The following is a 26,001-nucleotide window of genomic DNA, read 5'->3' as shown; positions in this document are numbered from 1 at the left end:
TTTCTGTCTGTGCTTTTCTCACCCATGGAGCGTCCCCTCTTGCTGCTAGTTTGCTGGGGGAACTCAGCGACCACGTCAAGGCTCACTGACAACTAACTCCTTAGTTTCCTCTCTCTTCCACTGTAAAAACAAAAGAGAAGTTATATTACAGCTGTGCCCTGGGGTGACCTGGAGTTGCTCGGGATTGTTGCCTGTTGCTCTTTCCTTAAGAGAATGTAAAGATCTGCCTAGGGACTCTGATGAGTTTCAGGATAAGGAATAAAAACAGTAATTGGCTTCACTTGCTGGTCCCACTGGCAGCTCAGGGCCAGTGGCCTGGGCTTCTTTGCACATGGCTGGGTTGAGGAGAAGAGCTGGGCAGAGGAGACCTAACCTGCAGTTTGAGCTCAGGACCAAGCCAGCTTCTCATTTCTCACCAACCAGGGTCCATTGGGCTTGCTGACCTTTGGAAGTAAATTCTTTCTCTCTCTTTGAGGTAGTGAAACCACAGCCCTGTCCTGTTGTTTGTCTTGTGCACTGATTAACGTGGCACTGCTACTTACTTGGCAGTCATTGGTGGGTGTGGCCATTTCCCTCCATTTAGGGGTGCACAGAGGTCAAGAGTTTCAGTTTATAGGCTTAGGTAGCTAAAGAAAAGTAGAAAGCTCTCAGAGGCACTTGTATTATTAACACAAGGCATCACTGTGACAGAGTGCTGCTCTTTGTTTTTTTTAATGCAATTTTATTGAGATGTATTCACACACCATACAACTCATCCAAAGTATACAACCAGTGGCTCATAGAGACTCCTGCTCATTTGATCTTGCTATTTTAATTCTGTTTTCTCACCGGGCATGCCTCTCTGTGAAGGGCTGACACTCCATGGACATATCCACGTTTGGCATCGGAAGATTACATGTGCATTTTCATTGCTTTTGTTAAAAGGAATTTGTTCTTTGAAGGAAGGGATAGAAACAGTTGATGGGTTGTTAAGAAGGAAAATGTCGGTGCTTACCTTTGGCTCTGGATTAAAGCGGATATGCTGCCTAGTGTTGGAAGCCCAGGAAAGCAACTCTGGAAGCAAATCTGGCCTGCACAGCCGCCAGGGAGGATGTCGGGAGATTGGTGGGTCTGAGCCCTGTCCCCACAACTCCTGACACCGACCCCTCTGCCCCCAGTATCTGAGGAGATACTTTTAGAGGCAGTCCAGTAGTCCTGGATGATCTGTGTGCATCCGTTTCCTCTGACCTTCGGGCCACTTAATTTGGTTGGGACTCAGAGGGCGAGGAAAAGAGGCTCCTCCCTACCATCTGATATGCTGTGTGTTCATTAAAGAGGTGAAAAGACATTTATGATTCTAGATGTCTTTCCAGAAGGTTCAAAGAGCTTTTAAAGAAGTAGTCAGAGGCCCATTTCTTACATTATTCACCTTGAAAAAAAAATGGATCTTTAAAAATATGTCCGTACATGTAAGAACTTCCCTGGGGAAGGCCTAGTGACCTCTTTCGTGCTCTCACTTGGAGTGTGCCTCTCCCCGGCCTCCTGCGTGCTCATCTCGTGACCCCTGGTGTCTCTCTTACTTGTAGCAGTGACTCTCCGCGAAGACAGTGCCAGGAGGGTGGAGAGGAGGGCGCGCCGCGTCTCCGTGTCCCTGTCGGACTATTCGCTGGCCAGTGACAGCGGCGTGTTTGAGCCTCTACCCAAAAGGTCAGAAACCCATGGAATCGCTGTTTCCTTCTCCCCAAGCAGACTTTCACCCCGTTACTTTTAAGTAGCACGCACAAAAAGTACACACTGGCATCCATGCATTGGAACTTGTGCATATGCCCGGGGCCGACGAGTTTGCAGACTGCTTTTCTAGCTTGTTTCAGCTTCCAGATTGGGTCTCTGACACCTGCAAAGAAACCGCCTTTGAATTCTCTGTGGTGTCCAGGGACTGGCTGTAGTTTTACAAGCATTTCTCTTTCTCTCTGGCCCTGGTGGGTTTTATGCCCAATAGAACTGGAAAAGGAGACTCAGTGTATGAGAGTGACCTACTTTTCTAGAAAGGAGACCATTAATTAGCCATGAACTTCCTCCCTCTCTTAGCTCTAGGAATCACTTTGCAGTGACAAACACCTTTTGGAATTTGGTACTTCATTTTGATTTCCCAGGTTTGGTGTCAGCGGTTTCTTTAATCATTTGTAAATCTGAGGTACTGATTAGACATTTTGCTTAATTGCATGTTTTTGCCCAGTTAATTTGCGACCTCGGCCCTGAGTCTCGCATGGTTTTGAGAAAGAAAGCCAAGTTATTTTCTAAGAGAAACAACACTTTGTAGGTGGGTCCCGGGGACCTGTCGAGCCCTTTCAGACACTTACCTCTGACAGTGGGGTGATAAGGATCTTCTGGGTCAGGAGCACTCGACATGGAGAGGGCTTCTGCGCAGCCTCAGAGGGCCGACCCCTCGGGGGTAAACCTGATGAATTTCCACTTGGGGTTTAGGAACGAAGATGCTGAAGAGTCTGTGTATGGCGACGCCAGCAGTAACGAGGAGCCCCAAATCCACGTGGGGTTTCTGTGAGTACAGATGACCCCTCCCCTGCTGGTTTTAGAGATGATCTGGTGATTGGATCCAGCCAGCCAGTCTTCCACATGCAGGAAGAGGGCAGAAGGGGGCCTGCGTGATCTCAGGGGTCTCTCCCCCGATCCCTGATACCTCCGAAATTGCCTCGGCTGGTCTCACATGGGAAGGGCACAGGTGCCCTAGGAGAAGCTAGGACGCTGTCACTTCGTGGAGCTGGGGACTCAGTCCACCAGACCCCGAACCCCCCGGCGAAATCCTACTGGGGGTGCAGTCAGCCCATGCCTCGGCCAGCACCCGAGTGGGTGGCCTGCGTGGGTGGTGTGCAGCAGCCACAGCGCCCTTTGGTTCCTAGTACAGTCTCCCTGAAGGCTGGAGCCAGGAGCGGCCTCACCAGCAAGGCGACAGCTTCTGCCCCGCTGCCCCCTGCCTGCCGTGGCGGCCTCCCCGTGGGGCGGGACAACCCAAGCCACCTCCAGCCATCCGCAGGTGTCCTCTGGAGGACACAGCCGCCCCGGTTGAGCGCCACTGGGCTGGTCCTGCCACAGGGACACCCCTCTGCCAGGAACGCGGGCTTCCTGGAGCAGCTCTCTCTTTTCTAGGCACGACAGCAGCGGCGAGTGTCTCCTGGTGAACGTGCTACAGCTGAGGAACGTGGCCGGGATGGCGGTGCGCGGAGGCAGCCGCATGTGAGCCCCACGGGAAGGGGGATGTGGTGGCTTGTGGGGACCCCTGTGGGCCCCATGGCGGCAGCCAGGCGCCCCCAGCCAGTCTGCTCGGCCGTCTGGGGAGTGGACAGACACTGTGGGAGCTGGACTTGTGTGGATGGCCGAGGCGCCAGCGTCTTCCTTCCGGCAGGAAGGGGTGCACCCAAAGGCCGCTGGGGAGAGGGGGGAAGGGGCGCTGCCGTGGCTTTGGTCTGCTTAGTGGGGGCGCCCACCCTGAGCTCGGCAAACCTCAATGGGTGCCAGACAAGGGTCCCCCAAACCCAGGGGGCCACTTCTGACCTGATGAGCCTTTTTTTTTAAATCAGTGCAATATTTTCTTTTTTTTATTGATCAATATCCACGCACATGCAGTCCAACCATATTGTAAATCAGTGGCTCACAATATCATCACATAGTTGTGCATTCTTCACCATGATCATTTTTGAAACATTTGCATCACTCCAGAAAAAGAAATAAAAAGCTAAAAAAAGAACTCATACACCCCATACCTCTTACCCCTCCCTCTCACTGACCCACGGTCTTTCAATCTTTGATGCAATATTTAACAATTTTCCCCTTTCCCCCGCTTTATGAGATCTGAAAGGTTACTTCATCCACAGTGTTTATCATCTGGAATCCGCCCTGTAAAAGCTGAGGAGGGTAGAAAAAATCTGAATCCATTTAAAATCTGTGTCCCGCCCCCACCCTGCTTGGGCCACCGCCGGGAGGGGACTATTTTTCTCACTTGAGAAGAGAGCTTTTTCCGAAGGACTTGGAAATTCTGCCTTGGGCGTTTCTGAGGGGAAATACCTGCATGTATGGATGCGTATGCGGGGTTTGTGTATTTTATCATACAGTTCTGCCAACGTGCGCGGTCACTGCTCTTTCTTCCCTCCCTCTGTTTGCAGACACATCCGCGTCTATCTGCCACCGCTGGACTCCAGCACACCGAGCACTTACTGTTCTAAGGCCCTGGAATTCCAAGCCCCATTGGTGTTTAATGAAGTTTTCAGAATCCCTGTGCATTCAGGCATGATGACGTTGAAGTCGCTACAGTTGTATGTGTGCTCGGTGAATCACCAGCTGCAGGAAGAGCTGTTGGTACGGCTCCCTCCCGCCCTTCTTTTCCCCCCTCCCTCTTTTGCTCTCTCCCTTCCTTCCTTTGTTCTTATGGTGGGTTGCTTAGTAATTGTAATAGTTTTAAGTGGTCTCTGTAACTGGGAGTACAGAAAGGGCTGATGATAGCAGTTGTCTACTCAAGTGTTTTGTACATTGTCTATTATCTCACTTAGTACTTGCAAACCCCCCCATGACATAGCTTACATATTGCTCCATTTTCAGTTGAGGAGACTAAGTAGGGTTGACAGATTTAGCAAATAAAAACATAAGCTGCCCAGTTCAGTATGGACTTCAGGTAAACATGGATCATTTTTAGTGCATTATGTCCCATGCAATCTTTAGGAGATGCTTCATGTTAAAGAAAGAGCGTGGTTGGTCCTCTGAGACTCAGATTTAACTGGGGATCTATTATTTTACCCAGCCACCTGGAGCTAGGGCACCGTGGATCCAGGACTCTGTCCTCAGTACCCCGTGGCTGTTAGACACCCAAGCCAGGACCTGGACACCAGGGCAGTGTCTTTCCACAGCCAGGCTTCTTTGCACGCCACTATGTTAGGAAGTGGCGGGTGGCAGGGCGGGGCCCTGCCTCAGTGCCCCAACGTCCCCCTCCAGCCTGTCCCGCCCCAGCCCTAAGCCACTCTCCTCAGGCTGAGCAGGAGCAGGCCACCTTTGGGCCACCCCGTGGGCATCCTCTGCAGCTGCTGTCACGTCCCTGCAACCCTTTGAGAGGACATAAAACTTCCAGATCTCTCCTGATGAAGTTAGAAATCACCTTTCTAACCTCTAACTTGATAGTTTACAAAGCCAACATGCTTTTCCTTCTTGTTGCCCCCCGTGCAGGGCATTGCGCAGATCAACTTGGCCGACTGCGAGCGCTCCAGCGAGATGCAGCTGCGCTGGTACTCGGTGCAGATCTTCAGTGGCTCGGCACCGCCGCAGAACCGGGAGGGCGAGCGTGCAGGGCAGACGGTACGGTGCCAGCGGGTACCACGGCCTCTGGATGGGTACCCGGCCCCTCCTGGGGAAGCCTCTCTAAGACGCATTCAGTTCCGCGTACCATCTTAGAGCGCAGCAGTGAAACAGTACATGTGGATTAAGTGGGAGGAGAAAACACCAAGTTTCCAGGGAAATGCCATCCAAGGGATGGATGAGTAGGCGGCAGCCGCAGGGTGCAGATTGCTCAGGGCAATGTCCCTCTCTCGTCACTCAGGACGCGGTGACGGTGCTCCTGGCCAGGACCACGGCCCAGCTGCAGGCGGTGGAGCGGGAGCTGGCCGAGGAGAGGGTCAAGTTGGAGTACACGGAGGAAGAAATCCTGGAGATGGAGCGGAAGGAGGACCGGGCGGAAGCAGCCTCCGAGAGGTGGGCGTGGGTTGCGCTCCTTCTGTCAGGGGCACCGCTGTGCCAGAAAGCCCTTTAGAAAAGGGGCTGCGGAGGCCCTGCTCGGGCAGCTGCAGGATGTTTCTTGGGGTCATGGCAGCTGGGGGGTTAGACACGGCTCTGCCCCGGGAGCTTTGGGGCCAGTGGCGATTCTCGCCCAAGCCTCTGCAGGATGTGCCAGGACACTCTTCAGCGCCGTTTCCCAGACGTCGGGGTTCTCTGGGGGGATGTAATGCATATCTGGGTGAGGGCAGCACCTTGAACTCTGTGCCCCAACTCTCTTGTCGTGTGTTGTCACCTTTTTGTTTTACTCTGGAATGTCTCATAACTTATGGGACTAATCCAGTCTTTTCAGCCTCTTTTGGGAACAGCTTTATTGAACTGGAACTCATATACCATCCGGTTCCCTGATTAAAGTGTGCAGTTCATTGGTTTTTCATATATTCACAGTTCTGTGTCTGTCACTGCTTCCATATTAAAATATTGTCTTCTGCAGACCCCTTAGCCATCATCCCCAACCTCCCCAGTCCCTGCCACTCACCGATCTACTTACTTTCTCCAGATTTGCCTTTTCTGGACATTTTATGTAAATTGCCTCATACAATGTCCCTTTACATTTCGCCTTATGTAGCCCATGGAAGGATCATTGACTTGGGGTGGGCCTGTGGGAAATGGCTGGAGAAGCCCCTCTAGAGAAGTGGCCTCATCTCATGCTCTCCATGGGCATTCTCCTGTGGTTTTCCTGGCATGCTTTTCCGGGCAGAGAAGCATACTTCCAAAGCGTCCTGCTTCTTCCCAGTATCTTCTTCCGCATTTCTTATAGAGAGGGGCAGGACGGGTGGGGCTGAGGGGGGAGCCGTGTGGGTGAGGCTGGCAGGAAGTTGGCAGGGCTTGGGGGCAGTTTTCAGGATTTTGGTGGCATCAGCGGCTGCAACTGGCTGATAGAGAAAGACAGACCCTCTTAGTGAACAACTCCTGGAGTTGTTGCCCCTAGAAAACTGAAAGGCCCTTTTGCTTTATGAGAAAAGCAGCCATGTGCCATCATCAGAGGCGCATTGGGCTCCTGGCTGCACATCTGTTCCCGGGCTGTGAATGCAGCGAGGAGCTAAGGCCTTTCGGTGAATGTTTTGTGGCTTTTTGTGACACCCCCTTTTAGGAGTTGGCAAGCTGACTCGGTGGACAGTGGCTGTAGCAACTGCACCCAGACCAGCCCCCTGTACCCAGAGCCCTGCTACATGGGTATCGAGTCCTTCCATGGACAAAGGCTTGCTAGACAGACAGACCCACCCCACCCCGAGCAGCACCAACCCCCTCTTAAGGTAAGGAGCAAACATCTAGTGGTTTTACATAGACTCCTGATACTTTGCCATCCAGCACTTGGCACCGCCCTGGAAGGGGAGGGCGTGTGTCCTCATATCCTTCACTGTGAAGTGTTAGGGAATGGGACGAAGAGGGAGCTCCAGGAAGCTGAGGCTGCTGGGCACACAGAAAGGAGCTGAGCACTGTGTTTGCCCACATATGCCCCTGGTGGCAGTGCCCTTGAACTCAGGGACAGTTGCAATAGTAACATCTGAGGAAAAGATATGAATGGCCTAATATTTTCAAGTGCTTAAAAATGGCCTGGCGTTGGGTGCACGGGTGGTTCAGTGGTAGAATGCTCACCCTTCATGCGGGAGACCCGGGGTCTGTTCCCAGACCATGCACCCCAAAACAAAAAAGGCCTGGCAGGTACCATATAAATAGTTGCCAACCTAAAATTAAATTAAAAGGAAAGAGACTGGAAAAGGTAGCTTTTTCCTCCCTTCGTATACCAGCTTACGATGAGTCATTCCAATCTTGGGGACAAATAAAGGTCACGGTGTTTCATGGGTCCCAAGGGTTTTGGATGTGCACAGTTAATTTTTTCACTTTGTGATGTTTATAACAGCAAAGTGTTCTTTTGCCCTTCTGTTCACCTCACCATAGTTTTAGTTGTGTTTGTTACTTTATCTTTGGTGAGGTGGGCTCCCACATTTGTGGTGACAAACATCTATGGATCCAGTGAGGTGGGTGGACACAGTCTCAGTGCTCTATTGCAACTTTGTTTCTCAAACTGTTCATCTCAGGAGAACATCTTGTCATGCCCCCTGCCCACCCCTCACCCTGAACCACGACTGCTGAGGTCAGTCACGTTTGTGTCCTCAGCAGCTTCCCAGACTGGGTTGGAGGACATCACGTCAGGAGAGACTATTTGGGGCTAGGCTTCCAGGAACCACCCTTGCTCTGCTTTCTAAGACCTTGCAGAACCTCAGCCCAATTAGAGCTGAGTGGCCATGGGAAGCTAGTTTAGTGTTTCTCCTGCCCTCAACTTTATATTTTAAATTGGTCCCCAACTTTGAATTTGTAAAAATTACAAGCCTGTGGAAAAATTGCAAGAATCCAAGGAACACCTGTCTTTTGGTTTGTTAAGTGCTGCTGGAATGCAAGATACCAGAAATTGGTTGATTCTTATAAAGAGAATTTATTAAGTTAGAAGTTTACAGTTCTAAGGCTATAGAAATATCCAAACTAAGGCATCCAGAGAAAGGTACCTTGACTCAAGAAAGGCTGATAGCATCCAGACACCTCTGTCAGCTGGGAAGGCAGGTGGCTGGCATCTGCTGGTCCTTTGGCTTCTGGTTTCAAACAGTTTCCTGAGGAAGTTTTCTTTCGCCATCTCCAAATGATCTGTCTTTGCCAGCTCTGAAGCAACTCCAAAATGTTTCCCCTTTTAAAGGACTCCAGTAAACTAATAAAGACTCACCTTGAATGAGTGGAGTCACAACTCCATCTATTCAAAAGGCCACACCCACAATTGGGCATGTCACATCTCCATGGAAGTCGTCTAATCAAAAGGCACCCTACAGTACTGAATCAGGATTGAAGGACATAGTTTTTCTGGGGTACACAACACTTTCAGACTAGCACAACCCCTGTGCACTGCGTCACCTAGCCTGATCACTGGTTGGTAATCCTCCCCACTCTGCACACTCTGGCTGTGTAAATGTGTGTATGTGCTAGGCACGATACATGCAGTGACCAGCAAAACCAGTGAACCCTGCCTGTAGGGGTGAGGCTGACAGTAGACAGGCTGTCAGTAAGATAGGCGAGCGTCTTAGATAGTCATAGGGCCGGTGGAGAAGGAGGTCAGCGGTCAGCCTTTGCATTTCTAGGAAGGATAGTCTTGGGAGCCTTCCCTGAGGAGGCACGTTTTGTGTGAGGACCTTTAGGGAGGAGGCAGGGAGCCTGGGAAGAGCCTGCAGGGAGAGGGAACAGAGAGGGGCCGTGTGCCAGGCAGAGGGGCACAGGAGGTCAGTGTGGCTCGAGGGGATGAATGGGAGCTGGGGACGGAGGGAGTGCATGGGCCATGGCGCGTTGGGGGCACGGGGCTCTGGCTTTTCCTTGGAGAGAGATGGGAAGCTGGTGGACGGTTTTCAGCCCAGCGATGACAGGATGTGACTTCACTGTTATCAAGAGCTGCCCGGGTGCTGTGGCAAGAGCAGATTGAAGAGGAAGTAAGGTGGGCCCAGAGTGAGCAGCGAGGAGGCTGTTGCGCCAACCTGGGCAGGAGGTGATGGTGCCTCGGATGACGGGTTGGTGACAAGTGGTCGCTGCCTACTGAATTATTAATGTAGAGTCCCCAGGATCTGTTCTTGGACCACACCCAGGGTGGGAGGGAATGTGCGAGCTCCAGGGTGCCTCTGAGATATTTGGCGTGGACAAATAGGAGCTGGAGATCCCCGTGAGAGGAGGAGATGTGGGTGAAATAGCAGAAATTCTGTTTTGGACACGTCGAGTGTAAGAGCCCTGTGAGCTGTCCGACGGGTGCTGGCCAATCGATGGCTTATGTTATAGAAAAAGTAATGGTAATCAGTGACCCCAAATCCAGGTGGATAAAGAGACCAACACAGAAGACCTCTTCCCGGAAGAGATTGCAAGTCTCGCGAAGGAGAGGCGCGGCCGCCGGCCCCGCGGGGCGCCCTGCGTGGGGAGCAGCATTGTGCGCTCGCAGACCTTCTCGCCGGGGGCTCGGAGCCAGTACGTCTGCAGGGTGAGTGTCTGCAGGGTGAGCGTCTGGGGTGAGCGCCTGTGGGGTGAGCGCCTGTGGGGTGAGCGTCTGTGGGGTGAGCGCCTGTGGGGTGAGCGTCTGTGGGGTGAGCGTCTGTGGGGTGAGCGGCTGCAGGGTGAGTGTCTTCAGGGTGAGCGCCTGCAGGGTGAGCGTCTGTAGGGTGAGTATCTTCAGGGTGAGCGCCTGCAGGGTGAGTGTCTTCAGGGTGAGCGCATGCAGGGTGAGCGCCTGTGGAGTGAGCATCTGCAGAGTGAATATCTGCAGGGTGAGTATCTGTGGGGTGAGTGCAGGGTGAGCGTCTGGGGTGAGCGCCTGTGGGGTGAGCGCCTGTGGGGTGAGCGCCTGTGGGGTGAGCGCCTGTGGGGTGAGCGCCTGTGGGGTGAGCGTCTGTGGGGTGAGCGCCTGTGGGGTGAGCGTCTGTGGGGTGAGCGTCTGTGGGGTGAGCGGCTGCAGGGTGAGTGTCTTCAGGGTGAGCGCCTGCAGGGTGAGCGTCTGTAGGGTGAGTATCTTCAGGGTGAGCGCCTGCAGGGTGAGTGTCTTCAGGGTGAGCGCATGCAGGGTGAGCGCCTGTGGAGTGAGCATCTGCAGAGTGAATATCTGCAGGGTGAGTATCTGTGGGGTGAGTGCAGGGTGAGCATCTGGGGTGAGCGCCTGTGGGGTGAGCGCCTGTGGGGTGAGCGCCTGTGGGGTGAGCGTCTGTGGGGTGAGCGCCTGCAGGGTGAGTGTCTTCAGGGTGAGCGCCTGCAGGGTGAGCGTCTGTAGGGTGAGTATCTTCAGGGTGAGCGCCTGCAGGGTGTGTGTCTTCAGGGTGAGCGCATGCAGGGTGAGCGCCTGTGGAGTGAGCATCTGCAGAGTGAGTATCTGCAGGGTGAGTATCTGTGGGGTGAGTGCCTGCAGGGTGTGTCTTCATGGTGAGCGCCTGCGGGGTGAACACCTGCGGGGTGAGCATCTGTGTGGTGAGCACCTGCGGGGTGAGTATCTGTGGGGTGAGTGCACGGCCCTTTGCCACCCGGCCGGATTGTTTTATAGCAGTGAATGCGCTTGTCTGGTGGCCCGGAGCAGCCCCGGCTCCAGTTGAGCCTTGGCTCCTTGCAGGGGACATTGGGAGTGAGCCTCAGTGAGGTGGGGCAGGGGGCCCAGCCTGCACCCCTCCTGCACTGGGTACCCCGGCCGTGTCCCCCGCATGGAACTTGCTTGTCCCAGATGGGGGCTGCCCTGACTAGCTCGGCTGGGGAGCCGGGGCCAGGGCCAGCTTGGGTGCAGCCCGTGGAGGCCGAGCCCAGCGCAGCGCCCTGTACTGAGCAGAGGTACCGAGGAGCAGACTCACTTCTGCTCATGGAGAAGGATAGGGTGGTAAGGGAGAAAAATCTTTTCCTTCCCCCACAGAAAGAGTCCCAATCCCTGTGGGTGTCCTGGGCCCCGAGCATGCATTTGTTTTCCTTTGTGCTTGCTGCAATCACAGGGTCTCTAAGGTGTTCCACCGCTGCATTTCCATGGGGTCAATTGACATGGAAAATAGGCACAGGAAGGTGAGGGCTTTGGCTTTAACACTGCTCTGCCTCCATCCTAAAGTGGGAGAAGCCACCGAATGAAAGAAATCGTGTCTTCACTCCTGTAAGGAAGGCGTTGGTGATTTTCTCTCTAAAGGAGACCTTTCCCTTTGCCCGGCAGGGCGGCCGTGAGTGATGTTGGCCTGGTCAACTTGGAGGAATTAGTCTGTTTGGGAAAAAGCCATTTTTTCCCCCCAGCTCTTGCCAAAGCCAGAAATATAGCAAATGAGAATTACCACTAAAAAGCGGAAAGCGCCAAGGGCAGGGCTGGCGGTCACGGGAGGCCTGCGGGACAGCAGAGCGTGGCTGGCACTTGGGGCGGGAGCCTGGCTGACCGGTAGCCTGGCCGTGTGCTGTGCTTGGGTGGATGGGCGGGAGGGAAGGCCAAACTGGGCTTTTGGTTGGTTTGCTTGGTTTTTTGTTTTCATTGAAATTCTTGTATGGGATTTGTTTTAACTGAAACCCAAAGATGTGGTAAAAGCACCAAAAGTTACAAATGTGTTTGAGTACCTGTGAGGGGAAGTGAAATCATTCAATTCAGAGGGCACAGAGAGAATGAACACTGAATTTCTGGGACACTGCCTTTCTGATTTCATTCTTTTTGGTGCAGCTTTATCGTAGTGACAGTGACAGCTCAACGCTGCCCCGGAAATCCCCCTTTGTCCGGAATACTTTGGAAAGACAAACTCTTCGCTATAAGCAGGTATCTGCAGGGTTTTCCCTGGGAGTTGTTTTTATGGACCTTAAGGGTAATATTTTAGGTGAGATTCAAGGTAATATTTTTATTTCCTTGTTAACTTAGTGTGTAATTTGTGAGAGCATATGTGATATCATAATATTACCCAGTATTGATATTTCTTAAGATAACGGGACCTTTACTTTTTTTTCTTTTCCATGGGCAGGCACCGGGAATCAAACCTGGGTCTCCAGCATGGCAGGCAAGAACTCTGCCTGCTGAGCCACCGTGACCCACCCATAACCTTTACATTTTTTAATATAATGAATTATTAAACAGCCAGCCATTTCTATATAATAGAAACTTCGTTTTTGACAAGAGACTATATATAGTATGAAATTTGGAGTATTTCAACATATAATATCTTCCACATAGGTTCTGTAGTTTTTGTTCCTTTAAACCAGGTTTTGTTTCCAGCTCACTCAAATGCATAAAATCGTGCTGCTTATTGTCAGAAGCTGGTGGCTCCCTGTCTTTCCCAGGGAAGGATCCTTTTCAACACACACACACAAAAAAATCCCAGATTTCCACATGGTAGTTGTACTTGGAGCAGCTGCTCCCTGAGAATTAGAAAGATATAATTCACCTACAGAAGGGTTTCTCCACTGCAACGCAGGTTGCCGCCTTGGGCTGCACGCTTCTTTGTGTTGGGGACTATCTTGTGCATTGTAGGGCATTCAGCAGCGTCCCTGGCCCCTGCCTGTTTCATGGCAGTGGCATCTGCCACCCAGTTGTAACAACCAAAAATGTCTCCAGACGTTGCCGGATGGCTGTGGGTGAGAACTGTTGACCTGCCATGCATTCAGCAGTGCTTTTAAATGAATTTGTACTTGCTAAATTACATTTAAGGAGTGTAATGTGTAAGACATACAATTATTCAGTCTATGAAAAATGCTGAGATGTTCATGGATTTGTGATTTGGGGCAGTAACTGCCATCCCCACCCAGGATGAGAACTACTGCTCTAAATAAAGAAATCCTTTCTCAGCTTAGGACTTTTGCAACTTGGCAGATTGGCTCACCTTATATCAGGAGGAAAGTTTCTGACGTGTATTGTGTGTGTATGTATGTGTGTGTGTGTGTGTGTGTGTGTGTGTGTATGATTTTTTAAATAAAAAAAGGCACTTGGGGGATGGCAGCGTGCCCCCCTGCTCCCTATAGAGTGGCTCACTAAGACCTTCCCATGTCGGGGCAGTGTTTGAGTGGCCGCCTTTGGTGCTGGCCTTGTCATTTATTGCCTCCATTCCCTGTTGCTATACATTTAATTTTTTCCCCATATTAAACCCTAATTGGACAATTTTTGTACATCTATATTTGAGTCTTTCACATGCAAGTCAAAACTAAAATTCCAGAACCAAAGAAAGTAGGCATTTTGGGGCCTTTAATACACCTTTTCAAATAGTACTTCAGATGCTGCCAGCCCATCCAAGCTTTGCATACACGTAGGTCACCCTGAAAGAAACTGTTTGCTGTTACTAACCTTGATACTGAACTGCAGATTTAAATTGCCCTTGCCAAAATTTTTAGTTTTTAATGTTGGACCGTTCTTAGAGAGATATCTCTTAGAGAGATATCTTAGAGAGAAACTGTGTTTCTCCTGTCTCTGTCAGTTATGAAAGAACCTTCTAAAAAGTCAGAAGCTGTAATGTGGCAGTCGCACCCACCTGCCTGGCTGGGGCAGGCGTGTGTGCTCACGGCTACGTCTCCTGCAGTCCTGTAGGTCTTCCCTGGCCAAGCTCATGGCCCGCACCTCCCTCGACCTGGAGCTGGATCTCCAGGCATCTAGAACGCGGCAGAGGCAGCTGAATGAGGAGCTCTGCACCCTCCGGGAACTGAGGCAGCGGTTGGAAGACGCCCAGCTCCGAGGCCAGACCGACCTCCCCCACTGGGTGCTTCGGGACGAGCGATTCCGAAATCTGCTGAAGGAAGCAGAGAGGCAGGCAAGTGGGGGTGGGCTGTCCCAAGTTTCCAGTGCCATCCTGGCCTCAGGGCCCAAGGTCAAAACCCCCTTCTCCAGGTGTGCCCAGGTTCTGAACTGAGCATCTCAGATAACCACCTTGTCCCTTATTCCATCCGAGTTGCTCTCGAGAAGCTTGGTTCTCTCCCTCCGGGGCCCGGAGGCCTGGGGGAAGGCGCTGGAGTGTGTGATGGCACAACGCACAACCTAAGCCGGTGGAGCTGCCGTGGTGGGGGTTGGAGGGGGAAGGGTCCAAAGGGCGAGGGAGCCAGAGCTGGTGAGACCCCTGTGACCCCTAGGGTCTCCTTCGCCCTCGGGGAGGCCTTTCTCCCCTCGGTGCCCCCACTGACTGTGGGTAGTTCTTTTCTGGTCTCCAAAGATGGGAGTGCATTCATTCACTCTTCCCTAAAAAAAAAATCACTTGCGTTAATCACATGTTGCTGTTCCAGACAAGACAGACCAAACTTGACCACCATCAAGAACAGGCAGCTGAGAAGATGCTGAAGAAAGCGTCCAGAGAAATCTACCAGCTGCGCGGGCAGAGCCACAAGGAGCCCGTCCAAGTGCAGACCTTCAGGTAGGGGGAGCATGCAGGCCCGCGCCCGGCCTCGCCATCCCTGAGCGCTTTTATTGCTGTGCCCCATGAGTATCAAGGGGCAAGGAAATGACTTTTTTTTATCAAATCACACAAAATTCAGGACTCACTATTAAGTGTAACCTGTAGCCCCACTACTGGTAGCATTTTGATGTTTTCTTCTGATCTTTTTTCCAGGTACAATTTTTCTACCATAGTATCTCATCTAGTAGCTATAATTTACTCAGCCATTCTATTTTATAACATGCTGCTTCTTTCCAAGTGTTCTTTATTGTGAACAGCAGTGATTTACATACATTTATATCCGTCACCTCTGCTTTTTTTTTATTAACTTTTGATTGACCCATAATATACAGACACAAAAGGTTGCATATCGTATGTGTCTAGTTTGATGGATTGTCACAAACGGAACATCACAAGAATCAAATTGTTAGCGGCAGCCCCACATTTCCCACACAAAAATAACTTCCATCTTGAACTCTAGCAGCAGTATCAGGCTTCTGTGTTTTTGTTTTTTATATAAGGGGATTTGCACAGTTACTCTTATGCTTGACTGTTTTTTTTTAAATTGAGGTGAAATTCACGTAACACAAGACTGAGCATTTTAAAGTGAACGATTCACTGGCATCTGGTGCGCTTGCAATGTTGTGCGGCCACTGCTTCTGGCTAGTCCCACAGCATTCTCCTCACCTCCCGGGGAGGCCTCGTGCCCACTCAGCAGCCACTCCCCATTCCCCACAGGCCCAGGCCCCTGGCAACCCTAATCTGCTTTCTTTTCTGTGAATTTACCTATTCTAGGTATTTCATTTAAATGGAATCATATGGGATGTGATCTTTTGCATCGGGCTTCTTTCACTCAGCATAATTTTCTCGAGACTCATCTACATCCTGGCATGGATCAGTACTTCATCCCTTTTTATGGCTGCCTAGTGCATGCCTGCCCTTTAGTCCTACTTTGGTATGCCCTTCATTTTCATGGCCCCGTAAGCTTAAAATGCCATGGCTGTCTTCCTTCACTTATGACTTTGAAGTCATTTGTTTGTAGTTTTTCATTTATTTACTCATTTATTAACCAAACAAACGTTGACTTAGTGCCCAACTGGGCACCAGAGATAAACAAATCCCTTTGCTCATGGGGCCTTGCAGTTTAAGGCCCGGTTTGGAGACCCTGTATGCCGACAGGTGTATCGTGGGGCTTTCCGTCCCATTTGTTCTATGAGTGGGAAAAGTCTCATGGACGTGAGACCCCCACCCGGTGTGGCAGCGTCTTTAGATCATCTTCTCACCTGTGGTTCTTTCCCCTCCCAGGGAGAAGATGGCCTTTTTCACAAGACCAAGGATTAACATACCCGCTCTGCCAGCTGACAATGTTTGATGTACTGCGTTGTACACAAGAAGTATTTATCTGCCTGTTTTATTTTCATGGAATTCTTAGACTAGCTAAATTTATCCTTAAAACATTTGTGCAAAGCTAATAATATACACATTTTGTAAAAAAAAAAAAACCACACACACCCCCCTATATCTATACCTATATATTTTATAATAGTGACGGCAACAGGGCTTGGTTTTTCCTTGTTGTGAAATTGGCATCTCTGGAGATAGGTTATTTTATAAAAGATCAACTATCATGTTAAGAGTGTACAGTTTTTATGCTGTTTTATTTGACTTAAAGGCTGGAAAACAGAAACGAAGTGAGTTCAGGCAAATTCACTGTATTGTAATTTATTTATAGTACTTTTATTTTCCTTGAAGGAAAATACTGACTTTAAGATGTATTTTAAGGCTGAAAATGTTGTTCTTCAGTGTGTGTCATGCAGTAGAAGGGGACGTTGGGGCGGTTTCGTTTCTGACACCTGAAATGGAAACACCATGTGCTCAATTGTCACTCATATCCGTTTCTCCGATATGCATTTATCCTGTTTATTGTCTGCCTTCACGCTTTGCGCGTCATGTTAAAATAGTTGCAGCGCTGTCATTGCAATGCAGAAGCCAGGGAGGCATGGCAGAGCCCAGCCTCCTCTGTTGTCCTGTGTGCTAAGAGCTTCTCGTTTCTGCGTTGTCTCCCTGGAGCCAGCAGCCGCGACGGAGCCTCAACCTCCTGGGTTCGGGGCATCCACCCGGCCACCTTCCCCAACCCCGGCCCAGCCCCGGCCCCAGACCTGGGAGGTGGGGGGCAGCCCCGCTCTACTGTTATTTCCTGAAGGAAAGTGAAAGGGAACTTGGAACACGCATTTTCAATGAAGCCACTGCTCACGTGGCAGTTAAAACATCGACATGACAACCTTTGAAAATGCTGTTTTGTGGAGAATTGCCGATGAGTCATTTCCAGTATTCTGTTCGATGTAGATCAGAACGTCCCCCTACACTGGCATCTGCTCAGTATTTCTCCAGAAATCTTACACCTAACTCATGAGAAAAAAAAGAATTTTTAACATAACAAAAATATACCATTATTCTTTTAAAATACCAAATGATATGAATATTTTGCCTAATATCTATTTATTATCTCTGAACTGCACTCTCCTTTCTTTAGAGGCCTTGCATGAGAAAACAAGGCTGATCACATGAAATGTAAAAGGAAACCTAACTCTCTATCCCTTTGTATCTCTTGCCCTCCTTTGGAAATGTCCCTTTGAATCAAGATCTGACACTTCTCATCAGTCTTTAACCTCCCCATCGTGTAACTCACCTTCCTTTTTTATGAATTTTGTAGAAGCATTTCATTGACATACGACCTGTCACGGACAATGGCATTTGTCAGTGGTGGTAAGACTGAGCACTCCATGCGTCTCACAGCTGGCCTCTTGCTCCAAGCATCTTTCACTCCAGTCTTGCTTTTTATTTTGGCATCTATTTTTTTGGGCCAGTTTCTTTGTCTACATACCCACAACAGAGGTAGAAACCAATTCACACAGCAGCCATCCTCACCAGAGCTTCCAGGCAGCAGGCAGCCTTGCAGCCTCTCCCCACATCCAATTGCAGAAGCTTCAAATGCCAACAAAGAAATGCCTGTCACTGGACTCCACGTTCTGTGGAGGGCTAATCGTTCCAGCTCACGTGCATGGCTCACTTGATGAGTGGAGAGTTCCTGGGACACACAGCCATGTGTTTCTTTATAGCAGATGCTGCACATAGCTCTTTCTACTTTTCTGCCAATCCACGTTAAGTGACAATAGGGGGGAAATCTACTGTGCCAATACAGAGAGCCCCCAGGCAAGTGCTTTTAGATTAATTCCCCTGCCCTGGTTTATGCAGCTATCCATTGGAGTGGCCATCCCCCTCTGCCCCCACCTGGAGACTTGTTTCATGTTGTTGTTGTTTTTAATTCTCACCCTTGTCCCTCGAGAAACAAATGCAGCCCCCACTTCGATGTCAGTCCAGTGAGCTCTTGTGTCAGCCCCCTTTCTGTTTGCTCTCGCCCTGCTCTGCCCTGCCTGTTTTGCTTTTGCAGCTGAATGGGACCATGATAAGAAAAGGAAGTCAAGACGAGTGAAGGAGGCAGAGCTGATGGGTTCTGTGCTGCCTGTGGATGGCCCCCTCGGCTGCTCTCCGTCCACACGCCTAAGGCAGGCGGTCAGCTTGAGAGGCTGTGGCACAAAGCACCAGAATTTGCTTCTCCCTTGTAGCTGGATTTTACAGCTTCCGACCAGTTAAAACTACCCCTGCCCAGCCCCCGTATGTCTTACGCATCAGAAAAGTGAAGTCTTAATGTCTAAGGGTATTTTTGATCTTATGTTTAAATTTGTTCGTGTACCACGCTTTCTGATGAAGCTAACTCTGCCTTGTTTTATCAGCAATTCTAGTCTGAAAATGATCTAAATTCTGCCGTCAAGGTTCTTTAAAAACGGGACTGTGAATAAAAGGGAATTGGGTTTTCACTTCCTCCAATCACTGAAAATTGTCAAGCTTTGGTCAATAACTGCAGAAATAAGTCTTCTTCTATTGTGGGAGTAAAGTTATAATCAGTATTCATCTCTTTGTTTTGTCACTGTTCTAATTGTGTCATTTGCATTGTTTGTATTGTTTGAAAGTATTTCTTCTATAAAATTAAACTAACCTGCCTTAAGAACAGAGTGGGAATGTGTGGTTTTTAAAATTATTGTTAATCACAAAAGAGACTTTCAAATATACACCAGTATTTATGTTATTTGGTATAAGAATAGGAAACAGCATACCTGAGAGATAATACCTACTCAATTCCAGACCGCCACGGTAAAGTGAATATCACAATAAAGCGAGGCACGTGAGTGTTTTGGTTTCCCAGTTACACATAACATATGTTCACACTACATTGGAGTCTAGTAAGTGGCCAGTAGCATTATGTCTAAAAAACCCAATGTCCAGACCTTAATGAAAATGTGGCACAGAGACATGAAATGAGCACAGGCTGTTGAAAAGATGGCGCCAGCAGGCATGCTGGAAGCGGGGTTGCCACAGACTTTGAATTCCCAGAAAGCGTGGGTCTGTGAAGCATAATGAAACGAGGTAGGCCTGTCGTAAAATCAAGCCCGTGGGGCCCTCACCCAGCTTCAGCTTAGGTCACTCCTGGCCAATTTGGTTATGTCTGCACCTCCATCCACTTCTCCCTCTCATATTTCCACTAAGTGGATTTTTTTTTCTTGGTTTAGGTAACGGCTTTCTTGAGACCTAATTCATGTACCATACATTTCACCCATATAAAATGTACAATTTAATGTTTTTTTTTAGTATGTTCACAAAGTTGTGCAGCCATTGCTGTAATAAATTTTAGGTTACTTTCATCACCCCCAAAAGAACTTCCATGCCCTTTAGCTGTTATCCCACAAACACCTCCCCTCATTCCCCCATCCCATGGCAGCCACTAATCTGCTTTCTGTCTCTATGCTTTGCGTATTTTGAACATTTCATATGAATGAAATCCTACACGTGGTCTTTTATGACTGGGTTTTTTTTCACCTAACATAATGGTCTCAGGGCTCATCCACGTTGTAGCCTGTATCATTATCTGAATAATAATCCACTGTATGGATAGACTGTATCTTATTTATCTCTCCATCAATTGATGGACACTTGGGTTGTTTCTGCTTTCTAGCTGTTAACAAATAATGCTGCCATGAACATTTGTATTAAAGTTTTTGCATAAACATATGTTTTCAGTTGTCTTGGGTATATACCTAAGAGTGGAATTGCTGGGTTATGTGGCAACTCTACACTTTCCCATTTGAGGAACTGCAAGTTATTTTGGATTTGATGGGTTGGTCTTTAATTTTGTTTTAGAATGATGTAAAATACTGACATGATTCCAAAGACAGTTATACAAAGCAAGGTTGATTTGAAGGAGTCTAGTTTTTATTCTTGCCCCTCCACTTTATTCCTTCCCTCTCCTTACTTTAAAAAATTTTTTTCTCCCTTGTATTGTTCATTTTTTAATATAAGAAGAAACAGAAGTTTGTGTAAGTGTGTATACAAGTACATAATACACATGGGGATATATGTACAAAAATACATACACATCTTTATTTGTATTTTCTCCCCTTTCTTGGATAAATGTATCACACCCACACACTTTTTGTCACCTTGCCTTTTTCACTCAAAAATAAATCCAAGAGGGTGAGTAATGGTGACGCAGTGGCAGAGTTCTTGCCTGCCAAGCCGGAGACCTGGGTTTGATTCCCAGTGTCTGCCCATGCCAAAAAAAAAATAAATATATATATATATGTACATATATATATCTCCGAGAGACTGCCACATCAAGAAAAAACAACTTCAAACAGCCTTAGGGGATGCTCCCAGCACTCTTGCTGGCCCCTCTCTCATCCCTCCCCAGGGAGTGTAAAACCAGCCAACACTTATTTGGTGGGTCCTTAACCTCCCATCAGCTGGTAGACTGACCTGGGAAACTCCTCTCCAGCTTACCTGTCCCCCCTCCCTGAATTTGCCCTCCAGGCAGAAGCATCCATGTAAGAAGCAGTTGAGTTGCATGGCCCGGGGCAAAGGCTTACCTACTTTAACCTGCAGCCGAGCACCTGGGCAAGGGAGGGGGTCTGTTTCCTGAGTAGAGGGGACATTCAAATTCCTGTAAACATGGGCACTACTAAGGCCACCAGCAAGCACAAGTCCACAGGACAAGACACAAGCCCAAATAAGACAGGGAGGACACTGCACTTTGACTTCATCTTGGGCTGACTTTTCTTGTCAGGTATGCTTAGAACTGAAGGAGAACAGCAGCCAGCACAAGGCCAATTTGCAAAGATGGCGAAACCAATTGATTTTATTGGTTTTGTTAGCTCCTGGCACTCAAGAAAATCTTTATCATATTATTAGCTAGATACAAACTCAAGCAACAGTTCAGAATGAACATTTTAAAATATTAAAATGTACAGTATGCAGCAAAAGATTACAAGACAAACAGGAATGGCCCATCCAAAGAAGGAGAACACAAGTTCCTGAAAACAGCATTAAAGAAGACCATACTGTGGACATACCAGACAAAGACTTTAAAAATATGATATTCAATATGCTCAAGGAGATGAAGGAAAATGCAGAAAAAGTACTAAAGGATATCAGGAAAACAATGAATAAACAATATAAGAATCTCAATAAAGAGAAAATTTGAAATGGTACTAGACAGAGCTAATGGAGTTGAAGACCACAATAACTGAAATTAAAAATTCCAAGGAGGGTATCAACAACAGATTGGAGCAGGCAGAAGAAAGAAGTAGCAAACTCAAAGACAAGACAATTGATATTAGTCAGGTTGAGGGCCAGAAAGAAAATAGAATTAGAAAATGCTAAACTAACCTAAGAGACCTGTGGGACACCATCAAGTGTAGCAATATACACATTATGGGAGTGCCAGAGGGAGAAGGAGAAAAACCAGCAGAAGAAATATTCAATGAGATAATGACAGAAAACTTCCCAAATTTGGCAAAAGAGTTGAATATACACATCCAAGAAACCCACTGAACACTCAACAGGATAAACTTGAATAGAAATCCACCCAGATACATGGTGGTCAAACTGTTCAATGCAAAGGACAAGGAGAGAGTTCTGAGAACTGCAGGAGCAAAATGACTTGTTTTGTACAAGGGAGTCCCAATTAGACCAAGTGCTAGTTTCTCATCAGAAACCATGGAGGCAAGGAGTCAGGGGGTTGAAATACTTAAATTGCTTAGAAAAAAACAAATGTTGACCAATAATTTTATATCCAGTGAGACTTTCTTTTAAAAATGAGGGAGAGATTAAGACATTCCCAGGAAAACAAAAGCTGAGATTAATGCTAGACCTGCTCTCAAGCAATGCTAAAAGGAGCTCGTCAGAAAGGAAAGGATGCTAGACTGGGGATCAAAGCGGCGTAAAGAAATAAAGATGTCTGTTAATGGTGACAGTTTGGGTAATTATAAATGCCAGTACTCCTGTGGTGGTTTGAAGCTCTGTGTACACCAGAACAAAACATGGTGGGGGTGGGCGGCATGGGGTGGACTTCTGAGAAGATGGTGGAATAGAATAGGCAGAACTTACTCCTCCACCATAAAACAATTAAGAGAACAGAAAGAAAATGACCAAAACAGCAGTTCTGGAATCTGGGTGACCAGAGAAGGACCTCTGCATTATATAAGGAAGACCTGGAAGGAAAAGTGGAGAAGCAACAACTGAGAAATTTGGGTGAGTATACTCAATCATGACCATCCCTAAGGTCCGCCACTGCACAACAGCCAGATCAAGCAGCCGAAAAGCGGCACACCGCTGCTTTGGAGAGGTGGGGAGGTAATCCTCTCTGTCCTGCAGCCTAGCATTCCTGTGTGGGAACCTGGGAGCCAGTGGACTCATTTTATCCACAAAGGGAGAACATCCAGGGAAGGTTACCTTGGTTTAAGAAGGCCGATGACATTCACTGTTTTTCTCAGCTGGAAGGGCACATGGTGAACATGGCGGCATCTGCTGGCTTTCTCTCAGGGCCTCTTGTTTCATGAAGCTCCCTGGGAGGTGTTTTCCTTCTTCATCTCCAAAAGTTGCTGACTGGTGGACTCTCTGCTTCATGGTTCTGTGGCATTTTCTGCTCTCTCAGAATCTCGTGGCTTTCTCTCTTATTGTTCTCTTTTATAGGATCCCAGTAAACTCATCAAGACCCACCTGAATGGATGGAGTCACGTCTCCATCTAATCAAGTTTAATACCCACAATTGATTGAGTTGCATCTCCGTGGAGATAACCTAATCAAGTTTCCAACCTATAGTACTGAATAGGGATTAGAAGAAACCATTGCTCCCACAAGATTGATTAGGATTAAAACATGGCTTTTCTAGGGTACATAAATCCTTTCAGATCAGCACAGTTACCATGGAATGGTGTGGGTGTAGGGAATGGGAAGTGTGATGATGAGATTCTGGTGTCAACTTGGCCAACTGATAATGCCCAGTTGTCTGGTCAGGCAAGCAATGGCCTGACTGTTGCAAGGATGTTTCATGGCTGGTTGATAAACCAGAAGGCTGGTGTATTAAATCATCTGTAGTTGATTGCATCTGTGACTGATTAGATCTACGATCAACTAAGGCATTCTTCCACCAACAAGATAATCCAATCAGTTGAAGGCTTTTAAGGAAGAAGAGCAATTTTTTCACTGCTTCTTCAGCCAGCGAGTTTCTCCTGTGGAGTTTGTCCAGACCCTTCATCCAAGCTGCCAGCTTCACAGCCTGCCCTGTGGAGTTTGGACTTTTCTATTCCCACAGTTGTGTGAGACTCCTTTATAACTCTTATTTACAGATCTCTCCTGTTGGTTCTGTTTCTCTACAGAACCCTAACACAGGGAGTTAATGCTTAAACTGTGCAGAGTTTCTGTTTGGGTTGATTGTAACGTTTTGGTAATGGGGGGTAGCAATGGTACACAAAATTGTGGATGTAATGAACAGCACGGAAATAATATTTGAATGTGATTAAAAGGGGGAAATTTTAGGTTGTATATATGTTACTGGAATAAGAATTCAGAACAAAATATCCATAGGATTGAACAACACAACCCTAGCATAAGCCTTGGACTGTAGGTGCTAGTACAATTATAAAAATGTTCTTTTATCAATTGCAGCAAATGTACCACACCAATTGCAAGGTGTTAATAATAAAATAGTATACGGGAGCCCTATTTACTGCATGATCTTTCTGTAAACCTACAACTTCTCTTAAAAAAAAAAAAACTAATTCAGCAGTGAAAAGCCTTCCACAAACATCTTTTCATATTTTTGCCAAGGAATCTGTAGGAATGCTTCCTAAAAGTGGATTCTCTGGCTCAAAGGATAAATGCATATGGAATTTTGCTAGGTATTGCCACCTTCCCCTCCTACAGGTGGTACCACTTTGTATTCTCACCAGCAATGTATGAGACTGTTTCCCCACAACCTCACCAATAGACTGTTGTCAAATTTGTGAGTCTTCGTGACTTGTGGAGGTGAGAAATGGTATCTCAGCCTAGTCTTCATTTGCTTTTCTTAGGAGCGAGGCTGCTTTAATTATAGAAGCTTGTTGGTAGGCTTTAATATCTGCCAGGACTAGCTCCTCCACTCTTTTAGTGTTTTCCTGGGTATTCTTGCTTATTTATTTTTCCAAATGAATTTTATAATAAACTTGTCTAGCTCCAGACAACGAACAAATAAAGAAAACGCTGTGATGGTATCTTTGTTGGAATTACATTCAGTTGACAAATTAGGGAGAACTGACATCTTATCCAAGAACATATTGTCTATTTGTTCAAATCTCATTTTGTGTCCTCTGAAAATGTTTTCAGTTTTGGCTATTTCTTTTTTTTTTTTTTTATTAACGGAAAGAAAAAAAAAGAAATTAACACAACATTTAGAAATCATACCATTCTACATATGCACTCAGTAATTCTTAACATCATCACATAGATGCATGATCATCGTTTCTTAGTACATTTGCATCGGTTTAGAGGAACTAGCAACACAACAGAAAAAGATATAAAATGTTAATACAGAGAAAAGAAATAAAAGTAGTAATAATAGTAAAACAAACAAACAAACAAAAAAACAAAAAAAACCCTATAGCTCAGATGCAGCTTCATTCAGTGTTTTAACATGATTAATTTACAATTAGGTATTATTGTGCTGTCCATTTTTGAGTTTTTGTATCTAGTCCTGTTGCACAGTCTGTATCCCTTCAGCTTCAATTACCCATTGTCTTACCCTGTTTCTAACTCCTGCTGGACTCTGTTACCAATGACATATTTTAAGTTTATTTTCGAATGTCCGTTCACATCAGTGGGACCATACAGTATTTGTCCTTTAGTTTTTGGCTAGTCTCACTCAGCATAATGTTCTCTAGGTCCATCCATGTTATTACATGTTTCATAAGTTTATCTTGTCTTAAAGCTGCATAATATTCCATCGTACGTATATACCACAGTTTGTTTAGCCATTCTTCTGTTGATGGACATTTTGGCTGTTTCCATCTCTTTGCAATTGTAAATAATGCTGCTATAAACATTGGTGTGCAAATGTCCGTTTGTGTCTTTGCCCTTAAGTCCTTTGAGTAGATTCCCAGCAATGGTATTGCTGGGTCATATGGCGATTCAGCTTTTTGAGGAACCGCCAAACTGCCTTCCACAGTGGTTGCACCATTTGACATTCTCACCAACAGTGGATAAGTGTGCCTCTTTCTCCGCATCCTCTCCAGCACTTGTCATTTTCTGTTTTGTTGATAATGGCCATTCTGGTGGGTGTGAGATGATATCTCATTGTGGTTTTGATTTGCATTTCTCTAATGGCCAGGGACATTGAGCATCTCTTCATGTGCCTCTTGGCCATCCGTATTTCCTCTTCTGGTAGGTGTCTGTTCAAGTCTTTTTCCCATTTTGTAATTGGGTTGGCTGTCTTTTTGTTGTTGAGTTGAACAATCTCTTTATAAATTCTGGATACTAGACCTTTATCTGATATGTCATTTCCAAATATTGTCTCCTATTGTGTAGGCTGTCTTTCTACTTTCTTGATGAAGTTCTTCGATGCACAAAAGTGTTTAATTTTGAGGAGCTCCCATTTATTTATTTCTTTCTTCAGTGCTCTTGCTTTAGGTTTAAGGTCCATAAAACCGCCTCCAGTTGTAAGATCCATAAGATATCTCCCTACATTTTCCTCTAACTGTTTTATGGTCTTAGATCTAATGTTTAGATCTTTGATCCATTTTGAGTTAACTTTTGTATAGGGTGTGAGATATGGGTCCTCTTTTATTCTTTTGCATATGGATATCCAGTTCTCTAGGCACCATTTATTGAAGAGACTGTTCTGTCCCAGGTGAGTTGGCTTGACTGCCTTATCAAAGATCAAATGTCCATAGATGAGAGG

The 26,001-nt window shown here is 47.3% G+C and overlaps 1 protein-coding gene across 4 annotated transcripts in view; it reads left to right on the top strand.

The window, feature by feature from the left end:
• WWC3 (WWC family member 3) overlaps positions 1-18,744 on the top strand; it is a 134,782-nt gene extending 116,038 nt beyond the window's left edge. For all 4 annotated transcript variants that reach the window (XM_077145275.1, XM_077145274.1, XM_077145276.1 and 1 more), the window contains 12 exons: positions 1,566-1,686; positions 2,464-2,538; positions 3,145-3,231; positions 4,158-4,350; positions 5,209-5,337; positions 5,579-5,730; positions 6,905-7,067; positions 9,656-9,817; positions 11,996-12,088; positions 13,833-14,060; positions 14,527-14,654; positions 15,981-18,744. In XM_077145275.1, the coding sequence (XP_077001390.1) occupies positions 1,566-1,686; positions 2,464-2,538; positions 3,145-3,231; positions 4,158-4,350; positions 5,209-5,337; positions 5,579-5,730; positions 6,905-7,067; positions 9,656-9,817; positions 11,996-12,088; positions 13,833-14,060; positions 14,527-14,654; positions 15,981-16,047 (1,598 nt within the window). In that variant the 3' untranslated portion in view covers positions 16,048-18,744. The remainder of the gene's footprint in view (positions 1-1,565; positions 1,687-2,463; positions 2,539-3,144; positions 3,232-4,157; positions 4,351-5,208; positions 5,338-5,578; positions 5,731-6,904; positions 7,068-9,655; positions 9,818-11,995; positions 12,089-13,832; positions 14,061-14,526; positions 14,655-15,980) is intronic.
• The last annotated feature ends 7,257 nt before the right edge of the window (positions 18,745-26,001 follow it).

This window comes from Tamandua tetradactyla, chromosome X, assembly GCF_023851605.1.
Source record: "Tamandua tetradactyla isolate mTamTet1 chromosome X, mTamTet1.pri, whole genome shotgun sequence".
NCBI lineage: Eukaryota > Metazoa > Chordata > Mammalia > Pilosa > Myrmecophagidae > Tamandua > Tamandua tetradactyla.
Note: the sequence above shows the minus strand (reverse complement) of the source record. Positions and strands in the feature narration are given on the sequence as shown.